Raw genomic sequence first — 14,909 nt, forward strand, 5'->3', positions numbered from 1 at the left:
AGTATCCTATCCAAGCCGTGGCAAATTTGATGACTGAGATAAGTGGCGCTTGTCTGTATATAACTGGGAACCCTGCGTTTGAACAAAATTAAATAAAGCAAGAAATAGAATAGATAAAAGCAGATAGAATGCACCACTTTACATGCTAATTTTCTGGATTTTCCAGCTGGGTAAATGCCCATTGGACATGTTTTGCAAGAGAGGGGGCAGGAACACAATGCAGAGTTTCTTTTCAAACAGTTCATTAGGACACACTGAGGTGGGTCCATTGCTGTGTTTGGGTGCAGTATGGCACAAACCCAGGTCCGATTTACAAGTCAAATTCCTCCAGGTTGCTGCAGTTTGTTTGCTCTTTAAACTAAAACCACTTTTTTTTGTGTGGCAGTGGAGCGTTTGTTAGACAGGAGCGGTGGCAAAGTCCTTACTCATGTTTGAGTATGGTCACAGAGTGCCTCTGACACCTCGCCTGATTCTTCATGTGTGCAAGCCTGGAGAGTTAGTATCGACAGGTTACTTCACCGTGTTGGGGGAGGACACCAAGCAGAGCCCAGTTCTGCTCTCATCCATGTCTAAACACATGCGATTCCCAGCAGGTGTGACTGGGTGTCAAGCCAGAGCAAGAACCTTGGTTGATTGTACCCCTCGGTAACCCAGGAGTGTTGAGGTCAAGTGCTGCTCCATCTGAAGGCGGTTCAGGCCAGGGACTGAAACTGGAATTCTCCTGGTTTGTGTTCATCAGTGTCCCATTGGGCAGTGCATTTACCCCCACTGAAAACAGAGGTCAACTCCCTCACCTCTTCTTCCCCCAAATACAGAATAATTTTTCATTACCTCAGGCAGAATAAACCAAATTGGGGCTCAAATTTGATTCTTCTCTTAGCATCACGCAAGCCTTAGGATGTTAATATTGATGTTTTCGATACATTGCAGAGTCTCCCAAATTAGGCTGCAAGGTTCCAAGAGTCCTAAAGATTCACAAACAATTGTTTGCTGCTGGTTTGGTTCCTTCTTGAGCGCATACCACCCACACAAAACCCAAAATTCAAAAGGAAAGCCAGAATTTGTCTTTGGATAACACATACTCTCACACATATACAAAACCGATCAGTACAGCAAAATGAAAGTCACTTTTTTGTACTCGTCAAGATGTGGGATGTCGTCACTTCCATTCATTGGAGCCAATGTCAGCACGAAGCAATCCCAGTTCAGGGACAGTACAGATTAGATATAATTTAAAGCTCTCTTTGCAATGCTCCCAGTACATTTTACCCAAACCTTCCGAAGAACACTTCTTGCTGCACTATTTAGCACACCAGCCTCTCTCAGAAAGACCCTGCAATTTGTGGGGCCATTTTGCACGAGGAATTGGGTTCAGCCTGATCGAGGCTCACTTACCGTAGGACCCATACAGTTGGCAAAGAATAAGTTATTAAGTTTATTGACCAGCCTGTGCTGGATTCTACAACAGACCCCAGAGGTGAAAGAATATTTTGTTGGCTTGCTGCCTCACACCTCCTCATCACTAAAGCTAATTAAGTTGAAGCTGCACCTTCACTTAGCACAGCATTTCTTCTTGACCATGTGCTACCAGCAACAGGAACGTGGTAACTCCTTCCCCTGATGGTGCTCCACGACATACAGTCGGTTAATTCCACATCTTTTAAAAAAAAACCTGGGACCCGCCTTTTCCCGGATGCCAAGGGCAGCCATCGATGGCAGGGGAAAGCAAATGCCCACTTCCTACTGGCCTTCCAACAGATGCTACAAGAACCAGCGACACACTGGCAAATCAAAGAGGCCAGAGCTGTGCTTGAAGGTCGCAGGTCACTGGTTCAATGCTGCAATTCCTGCGTCAACAAAAAGGACCAGATCCTTATCTAGACACTCCCTCTATAGAATTCCTAATCCTGGTATCGTAGGAGTAGCACAAGTGACCAGTATTCAATTTTTTGGGGGGAGATTCTATCTATAGGGGGTTCTTTCAGGGTCTTGGGAGAAACGGATGGCCCATGTGTCAATTCACTCGTCCATTCCCTTCCCTCCCTCCGCCCCCCCACACCCTTTTGTGGGCTGTTTTAAGAAGCTGGGGTCATTTCCCCTTTGATAGGTCACTTCTAATCCCTAAGTGCTTCTTTCAGCATATACATAATTGTAGTCCTATCTATGTTGGGCTATGATCCCAGTCCAATTACCAACAGAAAATCAGCAGTACAAAACCACATAAAACCAATGATATACTCTCCACTTGTCTGGGCACTCTGCCCACTGCACAGTGACAACAGCCAAGTAAAAATGGCCCATCACAAACGCATTAAGGCAGCTTAATGGATATTTGAACATGCATTTTTGCATCTGCAAGGGTCTGATACTTCAGGAGGTGAAAAAACTCAAGAGGAGTAAGTCCACTGCAGGAATGGCACTGCTCCTCCACGCACAGTCCAGAGTGTGAGTGAAGAAGCAATTGGCAGTGCTGGTCCATGCCATGAAAGCAGGAGTGTAGACATCAAGCTGGGAGAGGTGCCCAGTCCAAAACCCCCTGCTTTCTACAGGAAAAACTGAATCGTATCGGCAGTCGACAAAAACCCCTGGAAACTTTGGCTGGATCAGGATGTGACCTTGATCCCGGCTGTCACGCGAAGCAGTGATTTCAACTTGCCACACGGGGCAGGAAGTTACAGGTTGAACCCCCAAATCACAGCTCCCTGCTGGGAAGTATACAACAACAAAAACAACAAGCAAACAACAACAACAAAAACAACAAAAAACAACTACTACTACAACTACTACTTGCATTTATATAGCACCGGTAACGTAGTAAAACATCCCACGGCACTATATAAATGGGCACCTCAAACTAAATTTGACACTGAGCCAAATAAGGGGATATTAGGACAGGGTTTTAAGGAGCATCTTAAAGGAGGAGAGAGAGGTACAGAGGCAGAAACGCTTAGGGAGGGAAATCCTGAACTTAGAACCTAGGCAGCTGAAGGCACGGCCGCCAATGGTGGAGTGATGAAAATCGGGGATGCACAAGAGGCCAGAATTGGAGGAGCGCAGAGATCTCGGAGGGTTGTAGGGCTGGAGGAGGTTACAGAGATAGGGAGGGGCGAGGCCATGGAGGGATATGAAAACAAGGTGAAACAATACAGATGAAGGTTGGGTAAGGACAGGGTTGGGTTTGGCTGCACTGCTCCTGCAAAGTGAATAACTCAGTGACATTCGCATGAGGAATTCCTACATGGGCAAGATACAGGAGAGCTGCCATTGCCTGTGGAACCATACCCCAGAATGGAGAAAAGAGAGATATAAAAAAGGCAAGTTAATCTTCTTAAATCCTTAGAAAGCCTAAGTTATTTATCACTGAAAGCTCTGTGTGGAGAATCTTCCCTTCTCACACGATGGGGTAGAATTTGACTTTGTGCAATAGTGTAAAACGGGCGATAGCAAATTGGGACCCTTTTAGTTATCTCCTGATTTTTATTTCCATTGAAGTCAATGGGAGAGATGTAAAACGGGCAGCCCATTCGTTACCACCTGTTTAACACTGTCTCAAAGTCAAAATCTAGCCCGGCTTCTTCCAAAGACAATTTGCATTCAAAATTTAATCAAATCGATGTTACCATAGTCATCCCAATCGAAGACAATTTTCACCGTTCAGACTTCTCTGAGTCACAAACAACTAATCTTGTTTGATTTTGGCACCTGGTTACACACCTGAAGTACCTGAAAGGATCAAGGGTGTAAGAACAGCTGGATGAGGAGCCGTGTGCAGCTGTTGCAGCTGTTTTGTTCCCCATGAACACAACGTTTCTTTAAAAAAATGGACGTAACAGTTTAGGTCCCTGTTCCCCTTCAAACCAGCGCTGTTGTTGCTAATCTGAGATCAGAAATGGGTTAATGCACATCCACTCACTGTCAGTGAATGAAGATCCTACATCACTAACCACTCAGAGTCTCCTCAGTCACATTAATGCTACAACAGTCGAGCCTCGATCAGCCGCAATAAACAGTCGGGGAAACTAGGCTGAATCTAAATATGCTCAAGCACTGTGGCATTTATTACATTTGCAGGATGATGCCAGTGGCAGCTTCCGGAAATTATCTTGGACCTGTGTCCTCTAAACAAAAAGAGTAATTGTCAAAATAACTAGAGGGGGAGATGAGGAGAATTTTTTTAAAAATGCATTGGGCTCGATGTTACCAGGGCTGCGGGTTGGCGGCGGGGGGGGGGGCTATCGCGCCCGGTGAAATTAGTCTGCCCCCCGCGCGATCGCAGCCTAATTGGATCCACTTACCTGGTCTTCCGGGTTCCCCACTGCTGATCTGTGCGTCGGGTGGGCTGCGCATGCGCAGTAAGGTCTGTCAGCTGGAGGAGCTCTATTTAAAGGGGCAGTCCTCCACTGACAGATGCTGCAACAAATAGGAAAACATGCAGCATGGAGCAGCCCAGGGGGAAGGCTGCTCCCAGTTTAATGATGCCTCACTCCAGGTATCATTAGATGGGGTGAGGAGGAGGGGGAGGACAGAGATCTCCCCCACCCCCCGGCGGGCGGGAGGAAGTGGCCTGCCTCTGCCACCAGGAAGGCCTGGCTCGAGGTGGCAGAGGAGGTCACCTGCACCACCAACATATCACGCACCTGCATACAGTGCAGGAGGTGCTCCAATGACCTCAGTAGGTCAGCCAAAGTGAGTACACTTACTCATTCCCCTACACTCCATCTGCCACATCACTGCCCCCACCCCACATCTCCTTCTGCACTGCCAACACTACTCTATCACATCACTCCTCACACCCACTCAAACCTCATCCTCATCTTACCTGCACCTACTCACCTCGCCAGTACTCATCCCGCCACTACCACTCAACCCAATCCTCATACAATCTCATGGCTCTATCTCATACTCACCCTCTCGTGCATCTCTTTCACAGTCAGCCTCACTCAACCTGCCACTACCTGTGCTGCAGCCACAGGGCATGCATCACATATGTGCAGTAGGAAGCGTAAGGCAAACGTGTCGTGAGCATGAAGGGGATGCACAAGGGTGTTTGAGGGTTTGTCATGGTTGTTACTTATACCGAATTTCTGACCAACTCACATTACATATTATATTGGCACCACTACTGCCACGTCTGTGCGAATCTTGTCTGGTTTGTGCAATAATGCCCTTTCCTGAAGATCACTATGAAGACCCCCACCTGATGCCACCCATTGTGTCACTGCAGAGTGGGTGTAGGTGTATTTGCAGGGCTCTTTTGTGCAGACGACTGAGAGACGTCGGCGATGTCCCCGGTTGCACCCTGGAAGGATGTGGAGGAGAAGTTGTTGAGGGCAGTGGTGACTTTGACAGCGACAGGTAAGAAGATGGTGCTCGGGTCAGCCGGGAGCAGCTCGGCATGAAGGAGGCTGCAGATGTCCACGACTACATGTCGAATGACTCTGAGCCTCCGTGTGCAATGCTGCTCAGAGAGGTCCAGGAAGCTGAGCCTCGGTCTGTGGACCCTGTGGCGAGGGTAGTGCCCTCTGCGACGCATCTCTCTCTGCGGTTGCCCTCCCTCCTGCTGTGCAGGTGGATGTGTCACAGCGCTCTGTTGTGGAGCTCCACGTGTCAGAGGTGGACAGCGTGGCCGGCGAGGCTGGTGATGCTGTTCGTCCTCCGAGGAGATCATGACTGCAGCTACGGCGGCCCCCATCCGGAAGATGTACATCTGAGGGGGTCCGCAAGGTAGGTACATGTGTCTGGACCCCAGGATAAGTGTGCAAGTTTGTGAATTTTATTGTTAGGAGGAGGGTGGTGGAGGCCAAACTTTGTCCAAAGTGACAGAGTGGCCTCCTGCAATGAATGAGGGTCTCCCCCCCCACCTGTCAAATGGACCTTTGCAGCTGCCACAGGCTGACAGCTACAACACGTCCATTTCAACTGGGAGTGTTTCCCACAGTATGGGAAACAGTCCCAGTTGTCAATAAAATCCCACCCCTCCTCACATATTCACTTAATCAGGTCTGTTAATGACCTGAAATACCAAGGTAAATACTGTTAAGTGGAAGCCCACTGGCTTTAATTGCCTGCGGGATTCCCAAATGCGGGGGCTGCGCGCACATGCCGGCGCGTCTGTGGGGAACCCGGAAGTGGGCGGGTTGGAGCCGGGCTCCGGACCCGCTCTGGGATTCCCCGATTTTCGGAGTCCCCCCGCCAGGAACGCACCCAATAGCGGGTGCTAAAATGATGCCCATTGAGTTGTTATGATCTGGAATGCACTGCCAGAAAGGGTGGTGGAAGTAGATTCAATATTCACTTTCAAAATGGAATTAGATAATACTTGAAGGGGAAACATTTGCAGAGCCATGGGGAAAGAGCAGGGGAGTAGAATTATTGGTAGCTCTTTGAAAGAGCTGGCAGAGGCATGATGGGCAGAATGACCTCCCTTCTATGATTCAAAAAATCTCCATTCCACAAGCAGTTAGGAGCAGTGTTCTTTAACTGATTGTTTTTTCATCCCCCCCAGGCTCTAGCTGGGGTGCAGTTCCACAGACACCAGTCACCATTTGGTACCATACTTGAGCCTTGCAGCGAATGTCAGCAGACTACACGGCCATTTGAGTTATCTGGCAGAGATGGATCCCGTCCTCACCCAATATGCACTCTCACTGGGTTCAACACAGGCCACTTGATATCCAACCAGTTTGGTTCATTCTGTCAATTTAACATTTTATGATTGAACAATAGCTTGAGTGAGCTAGAACGTGCAGCTTGCCATTTGTCCCTCCTTTATTCTATAATGTACGGTACCAGAGTGTTAAGTTTCGGGATTTTTGTTCATTTTATTATTCAGTTATGCAGCACACATTTTGTTTGCTTTCTTTAACACCTGGGTCCACTGGGCTGATGGCCTTAATGAGCCGTCTAATATTCTGAGATCTCAGTTCTGTATTATGTTCCCACTGAGTACATATTCTACGTTACCTTTCACCGAATGTCATCACTTTACTTTTACCTGTCTTTACTTATCTGTCCATGTAGGCGACATCTCCGACTCTTTTTAAATATGTGCACACTGGTTCTCATAATTTGCCATCTCTGTGCCATTTACAAATTTAGATACTTAGAGCTAACTCCAGTCTTTAGGGTGAGTTGCAAAAATTACAAACAGCAGTGGACCCAAACCCAATCCCTGTATTATATCATTGACAACCGACGCACAGAGGTCTTACTATTTACTATTGCTCCGTGAATTTATCCAACTTACCTGGTTTTAATCCAATTCAATTGATTTCCCATGGGCCTTGTGCAGTGGTTTGTTATGTGGCGGAGTATCAAATGCCTTTTTAAAATCTAGGTAAATAACGCCCACTGACCCATCCTCACATACGAAGGTGGTGAAATTCATCGAAAAAAGTCAAAGAGCTTTATAATATTTGTCCTCCTACACCTAAAGCCATGCTTCAATGTAATTTCCTCAAGGTGATTTCTTTTGTGGTTCCTCAACATTCTTTTAAGCAATTTGTTCACAATCGATGCAAGACATACGGGCTTAAAATTAGATAGCTCATCCCCCAGCCACCTTCTCCAGTTGTGCTGCGCTTCAAAATCTTTATTAAAATAGCCTCAACCTTCATTTAAATAAGTTTTATTATATTTTCATTAACAATGTAATTCAATAACTTCCAAAGTGAATTGCACCTGACATTGTGATAGCATTACTCAGGAAGAGGGCTTAAACTGTGTTAAAACTAATCTTAGAGGTGGGCTTTGAGGAAACACAAGCAGTGATTTGGAGTGGGATTGTTTGAAGAGTGCGTTGTCTGCCATTCGCTGCATCATGATCTTCTAGGGAAAAATAAAAACAGAGAAAGGGGAGGATAACAGAGAACAGCACTGAAACACACAGAGATAGAGGGAGCATGTGAAGGATAAAGCCGTTATAAGGGCACGGGAATTAGAGTCAAAGACTGGGACAGAGGACATGGACTTTTTAAACAACTGGAAGTACGGGGGCAAGCTGGGAATATAATTGCCTGATTCAATTATTTGACATCATGTTCGAAAAATGCGACAAATCAGGAATTACACAGTGAGACATGATTAACTTGAGAGGTAATGTGGAGCTAGCAGATAGGTTGAATAAAATATTTATTATAGAGCTAGTCCATTAAAGAAAAATAGCAAATCTTTTCAGGGATTAAGGGGGAGCGCCTGTATTAAAAACTTCAAAAGTTGCCATGATCCTCCCGGACCATCATTTTCTGACCAATTATTATGCTCTTGTCATTAATACTTTTATGTTATTAGTCCATGTTAATAAGTTCATGCGCATCCTAGTCAATCAATCGCCTGCTGCCCATGGGGAGTTAAGGCCAAGTGTAGCAAGTGAAGCAGGATTAGAGGTTGGGAGATAATTGGGCCAAGGGCATAATTCAGTCAACACTTTAATAATGTATATCCTCTTCTTTTATATTTCCATCATACCTCCACATTTATAACAGAAGCAGCCTGTGTAAATGTGTCGCGCGGCGTGCTGTAATCAGACCCTCTCACCAGTGTGGAGGGTGTGACTATAGTGTGACAAATTTCCATTATATGAATGTATGAATTTATAAAGAAAGTTGTCAGAACGCGTGTACAGATGCACAGGTTTTTAACATATTATTAATACATCTCTCATAGTGCTGCACACAGGGAGTCACGACCAGGGGTAAGTCGGCCCCCATTTTGAAGTCATACATTCTATCCTCATTTTTATATAATACTTTAATTTTATATTATTACAGAAAATATATTGTTTGATTAGGATCAGAGCATCTAAATGTAGAGCCAAAATAGATTATAATAAACCAAATGCAAGCAATTTTTAAAAAATTGTATATTAGAAGGTTTTTATGTAATTGTAGACTTGAAAAAGAGTAACAAAATCAAAATGAATAAATGCAAGATATATAATGCCATACAGAAAAATCCTTTTTAATATTTTTTCCCTAATATAATTTGAACATAGTTATGTTATGTAAAAAACCGACAGAAGTGTTTTGAGAATTTGTGATGTGTGCGAGGGTCAGTTTTTTCGTTGATTGAAATTAAAGTATGAAGTTGGAACGGTAACTGTGGAAGGGGGTAGTTTGGGGAGTCGAGCCGCAGTGTCGGGAAGGTATGATACATTAGAGGAGGAAGCAGTCGGGCTGTTCAGAGCTCGGTGCGAGTGAGCGTCAGAGAGGTTATGCTGGGCAGGTGGGAGGTAAAAGTTCAGTGATGGGAAGCGTTGAAAAGTTTGAGGAGAAAAGTTAGAGCTTCACGATTTTTTGAAAAAGGGGGAAACCAGGAACAGGGCTTAAAGGAGAACAGTTATCAACTGAAAAAGGAAACACTGATAGTCGGACACAAACACTGTGCGGAAGCAACAAAGAAAAAACCGCCAAAGTGGGAGCAAAACCCAAAGAAAGAGAAATATTGGGATTAAAAGTCAACAATAGAACTGTGGTTCAAAATACAAACTCTGTACGTGGACAGAAGAAAAAAAGAAACAGTGGGAGTGACACTAAAAAAAACCCCACAAAATACTTGGATTGAAGCTAAAAACCCATAAACCCGCAGAGTGGGGGTGAAAACGGACAGCAAAGACATACAAAGAAATTCTGGAACAGAAGGAGGCCATTCAGCCCTACATACATGTGTCAGTGTTAGCTCCACATCAGAGCTTTCGACTTTAATCCGTACTCTGAGTACTTTTCAAGTGTTTATCATTATTTCCTCTAAAATGCTGTGATTTACTCAGCTTCAACGGGCAATTATGGTAAAGAATAGTCTAATAATCCTTTGCATGGAAAAATTCCGTCCAACTTTCCCTTCCATGTTTGATTATGAGTTTATGCCACTTTATTACCAATTACAAATCGTTTCTCAGCACTAATATAAGATTGCAAACATTGTCCACATGACGGCATCTCCAGACACCAATGGTGTGAGGACCACCCCAACTGGTGCAACACATTCAACCTTTCCCTTCTTTTGCCGGAAAGTTTCAGTCACTTCGTTAACTCAGCTCTTAAATATATTTTTAAAAATGACTCAATACTTCGATGGATTTTCAGCTGGTCTTCCTCTTTACCCATGTAAAATCTCCCTATTTGGCAAGGGGAGTAGCTGAAAATAATCACCATCTCTCTGCCCCATTCCTGAGTCAATTGGTGGCACTGGTAACACCTGGAGGTGGGTTGAGGGGAAAAGTTCATGGATTGGACTGTGCCTTTCAGATGGAGGTTGCAGGAAGCGGGGAATGGTCATATAGCTCCCCTTTCTCAAGCCTCTTCACAAACGCACGTATGTATGTACACACACACACTCAAACCACCTAGACTTACCACAGAAGGAGATGATATGGCTGCTATCCTCATGTACAAACTTTCTCGTAACAGCCTCCTCCATGATCTGCTTCACCTGTAGGTACAAACAATGAAAAAATGGTGACAATGCTGAATACCAAGAAAACTCCAGTCTGTGAGGAATTTAATTCAGAGCACTGGGATGGTGGGGTGAGGAAGAACAGAAGGGAAAGAGGATGGGCGGGGACACCATTTCATTCATATTTATATATGAATTTGGAAATGCATGTGCACACGTAGTATGAAGCTATGTTAAACTTCCTATCATGTGACATCAAAACAACAGCCTTCATCCAATCCAAATTCCACAGTGTGTTATGCAAAAAACGTTTATGTTGAGACATAACTCCCTATAATGTATCATGAATACAGAAGGGCTACATCCTGAACAAAGTCCATTATTTTCAATAAAAGCCCCACAGTCTGACCCCACTATCTCCTCATTACAACTTCAAAGTTGTAAAACACCTCTTTTCTATTCACATTACATTGACCCACCTGGAGGTAACAAGCGGTAAGAATTCTGATGACGAATCTCCAACAGGAAAGCCTCATTAACTTGGGAATACTGCGACCATTTGTAGCATCCTCACTGCCACCCAGCCCAGATCAGCTAACTCAGTATAGACCACCGATCAAAAATGAGGCCCAGTTCCACACTGGGCAGTGGCATTTATCCACTAGGAGAGCCTCAGTAAAAGCAAACCGTTGTAACATAAAACCGTCTCAAGTACTGCAATGACTGAGACCAACAGTTCTGTCAAGCATCTTGGAAACAATGGTTTTCCCCATTCAGCACAGTGCTCAGAACTGAATTCAGGCTCTGGAGTCCAATACATTCGGATTTACTGTTACTCTCTGTAACCGCACTACACAAAGCTATAATTGTGCAGACTTGACTAGTGCACATGCTTTTTGTGTCATGTAACATTGAGCGTGGTCTGTTTCGAATGGTGGCATACCATTCAGAAAACCAAATTGCAATAACTGATCTGGGAAGACTGCCAGTCACTGACACCATCCGTCCTTCCAACAAGTTTGTGACTATTCCCCAATATTCACATCACATAAATTACAAAAAATTCTGAATTCAATTAAATATCTGCAGTTACATTTATTGTTTACCAAAATACCATCTGTTTATAGGATAGATACAGATCTTAGCTCATCCATCCATAAAGAGCCTACAGTTCACCTACTGTAGCATCTAGCCATTCCTCAAATAAGGTCATTGTCACCACAGCTATACCTGGAGGTCCTTGCCAAAAGTTGATCAGTCTTTGCGTAAAGAACTTCTTCACATTTGTCCTTTCCCCAGTTGAACCTATATCGCCTTGTCTTATTTTTGGCTCATTATCATAATTTCAGTAGGGTTGCCAACCCTCCAGGATTATCCTGGAGCTTCTACGAATTAATGATTAATCTCCTGGACGCTGCTGTGGGCATACCCGGGAGAAAAACAATTGGATGTTTTTTCCATTTTCTTTGAACACTTTTGTTTATTAGTTATAAATACATGGGAGATGGGAACAAAGGCTGTTTGACTGGGCAGGGCAGTTGGAGGCGGGAAGTCATGTGATGAAATCTCCAGGAATACATCCAACTAGAGTTGGCCACCCTAAATTTCAGTGACTCGGAAAACTCATGGTGTCCTTCCTTATTTTGGAAGCCGAGGAGAAGACAGAAAGGAGTCCCAAACCCTGTATGTTTGCGGGTTGAGTCCCTTTTCCCTGTAACGTGGAGACATTTTTCTGGCAAAGTACAGGAACCCCCAAACACCAGACAGATTGGAGCCACTGGCACCACCAATCAGGCATAGGCAATGGTTTATTATTGTCATGTGATCACTCCACACAACTTATAAATGGTCGGACATTAAAAGGAATTACTGTACTTGCTACCTTTAAAATCTGGAGAATTTTGCTGGTTTGATGTCCAGACTCTGCCCTGAAACTTAGAAACAAAAGCCTTTCACTCAGCCTTAAAACAAAAAACCTCACTTAAAAATTGACCTGATCGCTCCCCAGTTTTGCTAACTCTATTGCATTGGAATCATAAAATTAAACAGGTGGGCAAATCCAATCACGCATTTGGTTATAAAGCAACAGTAACCCACGGTCAGTATTTTGGGGAAGGGGGTGGGGGGAGTGGGGGGGTGGGGGGTGGGGAGTTCCAGAGGGAAATGAATGTTAAGGGTAAGCATTGCAGCTGCAATATTCCAACAATTAAAAATGCACTGCATTAAACCAGATTTGTGGCACTTCCTCAGAATTTTTAACCTGTTTCTCAAATTCAGTTCATTTTGCTCAGAATACAAGAGGTGGCCGAGAGGTTCCATTTGGGAGTCTGCGTCCCTTGGTCACGATCATTGTGGTGAATGGTGAAAAAAAATGAAAACATTTATGTCCCCATTAGAAAAATGCAGCAAAATTATTTTGATTAATTGAAAAAATGTCACCCAGAGATTTGAAAAACGGAAAGAAATGTCTTCAAAAATTAACTCCACTTACAAAATCCCTCATGGCTCAGCATCGGCTCAGGGATTCCTGAGCTGATGTTGAATGCTTAGTTCAAAAGCTGTAAAGTGGCTTGCGATCAAAAGCAGGGTAAGTGCAGTCTGCGAGCATTCCGAAAGGAGTTCCTTGATCTCTCCTCAGCAGTCAGGGAGCAGCTGTTGTGGTCCACATGGCCATCGTGACTGCATCATTCTGTCTCCATGGTCTCCGCTGCCTCTGGTTACCTCACCCAACCAACTGCCGTCCGGAGCCCTGACAAAAGGAAATTCTGTCAGGCAGTCTCCAATCTCTATAGAGGACAGGTCAACCAGGTGTTGAATTCTGCTTCCATAGTTGGAGAGGCTCCACCAACTTGACAGGTTGCAAGAAAAACCTCGTCGTCTGATAGGCAATCTTTTTCTCAGCTCTAGCCACTCTCTCCCTCCATCACAATCTTTATCTTTGAAATCAATAGTCCTTAGTCATTGCTATCTGAGCCCCTAGTGCACCAACCAACACTCTCTTCCTCCTCCCTGCATCCTGACTGTGTACAAACCAGGACTCGTCATACCATCCACTACTTTCCCAGGACCTAAAAACCATGGAACCTCTCAGCTCCCTCAGCCTTCCCTTTCTCCTAAAAAACCACAAGCTTTTAAAACCCAAGCTTGGCTTCGCCTAACCACAAGTTCTCGATTTACCTCATCTTCTCTCCTACTCTTCTCAAACTTCTGTCCTGTATTTCAAATCTTGGCCGTCCACCTGACATTTAAAATAATTAATGTAGGACTGTCATCCATCTGAAGAGCGAGGCCTCATGTCTACATCACTTAATATTGCAGATTCCACTTAGTTAATTTCCCATTTGCTGCAGGAGTTCCTCAGGGCAGTGTCCTAGGCCCAACCATCTTCAGCTGCTTCATCAATGACCTTCCTTCCATCATAAGGTCAGAAATGGGGATGTTCGCTGATGATTGCACAGTATTCAGTTCCATTCGCAACCCCTCAGATAATGAAGCAGTCCGTGCCCGCATGCAGCAAGACCAGGACAACATCCAGGCTTGGGCTGATAAGTGGCAAGTAACATTCGCGCCAGACAAGTGCCACGCAGTGACCATCTCCAACAAGAGAGAGTCTAACCACCTCCCCTTGACATTCAACGGCATTACCATCGCTGAATCCCCCACCATCAACATCCTGAAGGTCACCATTGACCAGAAACTTAACTGGACCAGCCATATAAATACTGTGGCTACAAGAGCAGGTCAGAGGCTGGGTATTCTGAGGCGAGGGGACTCACCTCCTGACTCCCCAAAGCCTTTCCACCATCTACAAGGCACAAGTCAGGAGTGTGATGGAATACTCTTAACATGCCTGGATGAGTGCAGCTCCAACACTCAAGAAGCTCGACACCATCCAGCACAAAGCAGCCTGCTTGATTGGCACTTCATCCACCACCCTAAACATTCACTCCCTCCACCACCGGTGCACTGTGGCTGCAGTGTGTACCATCCACAGGATGCACTGCAGCAACTCGCCAAGGCTTCTTCGACAGCACCTCCCAAACCTGCGACCTCTACCACCTAGAAGGACAAGGGCAGCAGGCACATGGAAACAACACCACCTGCATGTTCCCCTCCAAGTCACACACCATCCCGACTTGGAAATATATCGCCGTTTCTTCACCGTCGCTGGGTCAAAATCCTGGAACTCCCTTCCTAACAGGACCTGGGAGAACCTTCACCACACGGACTGCAGCAGTTCAAGAAGGTGGCTCACCAACACCTTCTCAAGGGCAATTAGGGATGGGCAATAAATGCTGGCCTCGCCAGTGACGCCCACATCCCATGAACGAATAAAAAAAAACTTGCCTGCAAAGCACAAATCAATAAAAAAAATTGTGCCTATATGGATGTTTGAATGTAAAGTTTCTCCTGGCTTTCTGATTAGTCCATTCTAATCGCATGGTATTATTTATTGTATGCTTAGCAATGATCAATCAGATCCCATAACCATAAGACAAAGACACTTTGGAGAAAGC

At 44.9% G+C, this 14,909-nt stretch overlaps 1 protein-coding gene across 1 annotated transcript in view; it reads right to left on the reverse strand.

The window, feature by feature from the left end:
* sgsm1a (small G protein signaling modulator 1a) overlaps window positions 1-14,909 on the reverse strand; it is a 104,139-nt gene that overhangs the window by 65,855 nt on the left and 23,375 nt on the right. The window contains exon 3 of the mRNA XM_068006063.1: window positions 10,353-10,428. Within this exon, the coding sequence (XP_067862164.1) occupies window positions 10,353-10,428 (76 nt within the window). The remainder of the gene's footprint in view (window positions 1-10,352; window positions 10,429-14,909) is intronic.

Source organism: Heptranchias perlo, chromosome 25 (assembly GCF_035084215.1).
Source record: "Heptranchias perlo isolate sHepPer1 chromosome 25, sHepPer1.hap1, whole genome shotgun sequence".
NCBI classification, from domain to species: Eukaryota; Metazoa; Chordata; class Chondrichthyes; order Hexanchiformes; family Hexanchidae; genus Heptranchias; species Heptranchias perlo.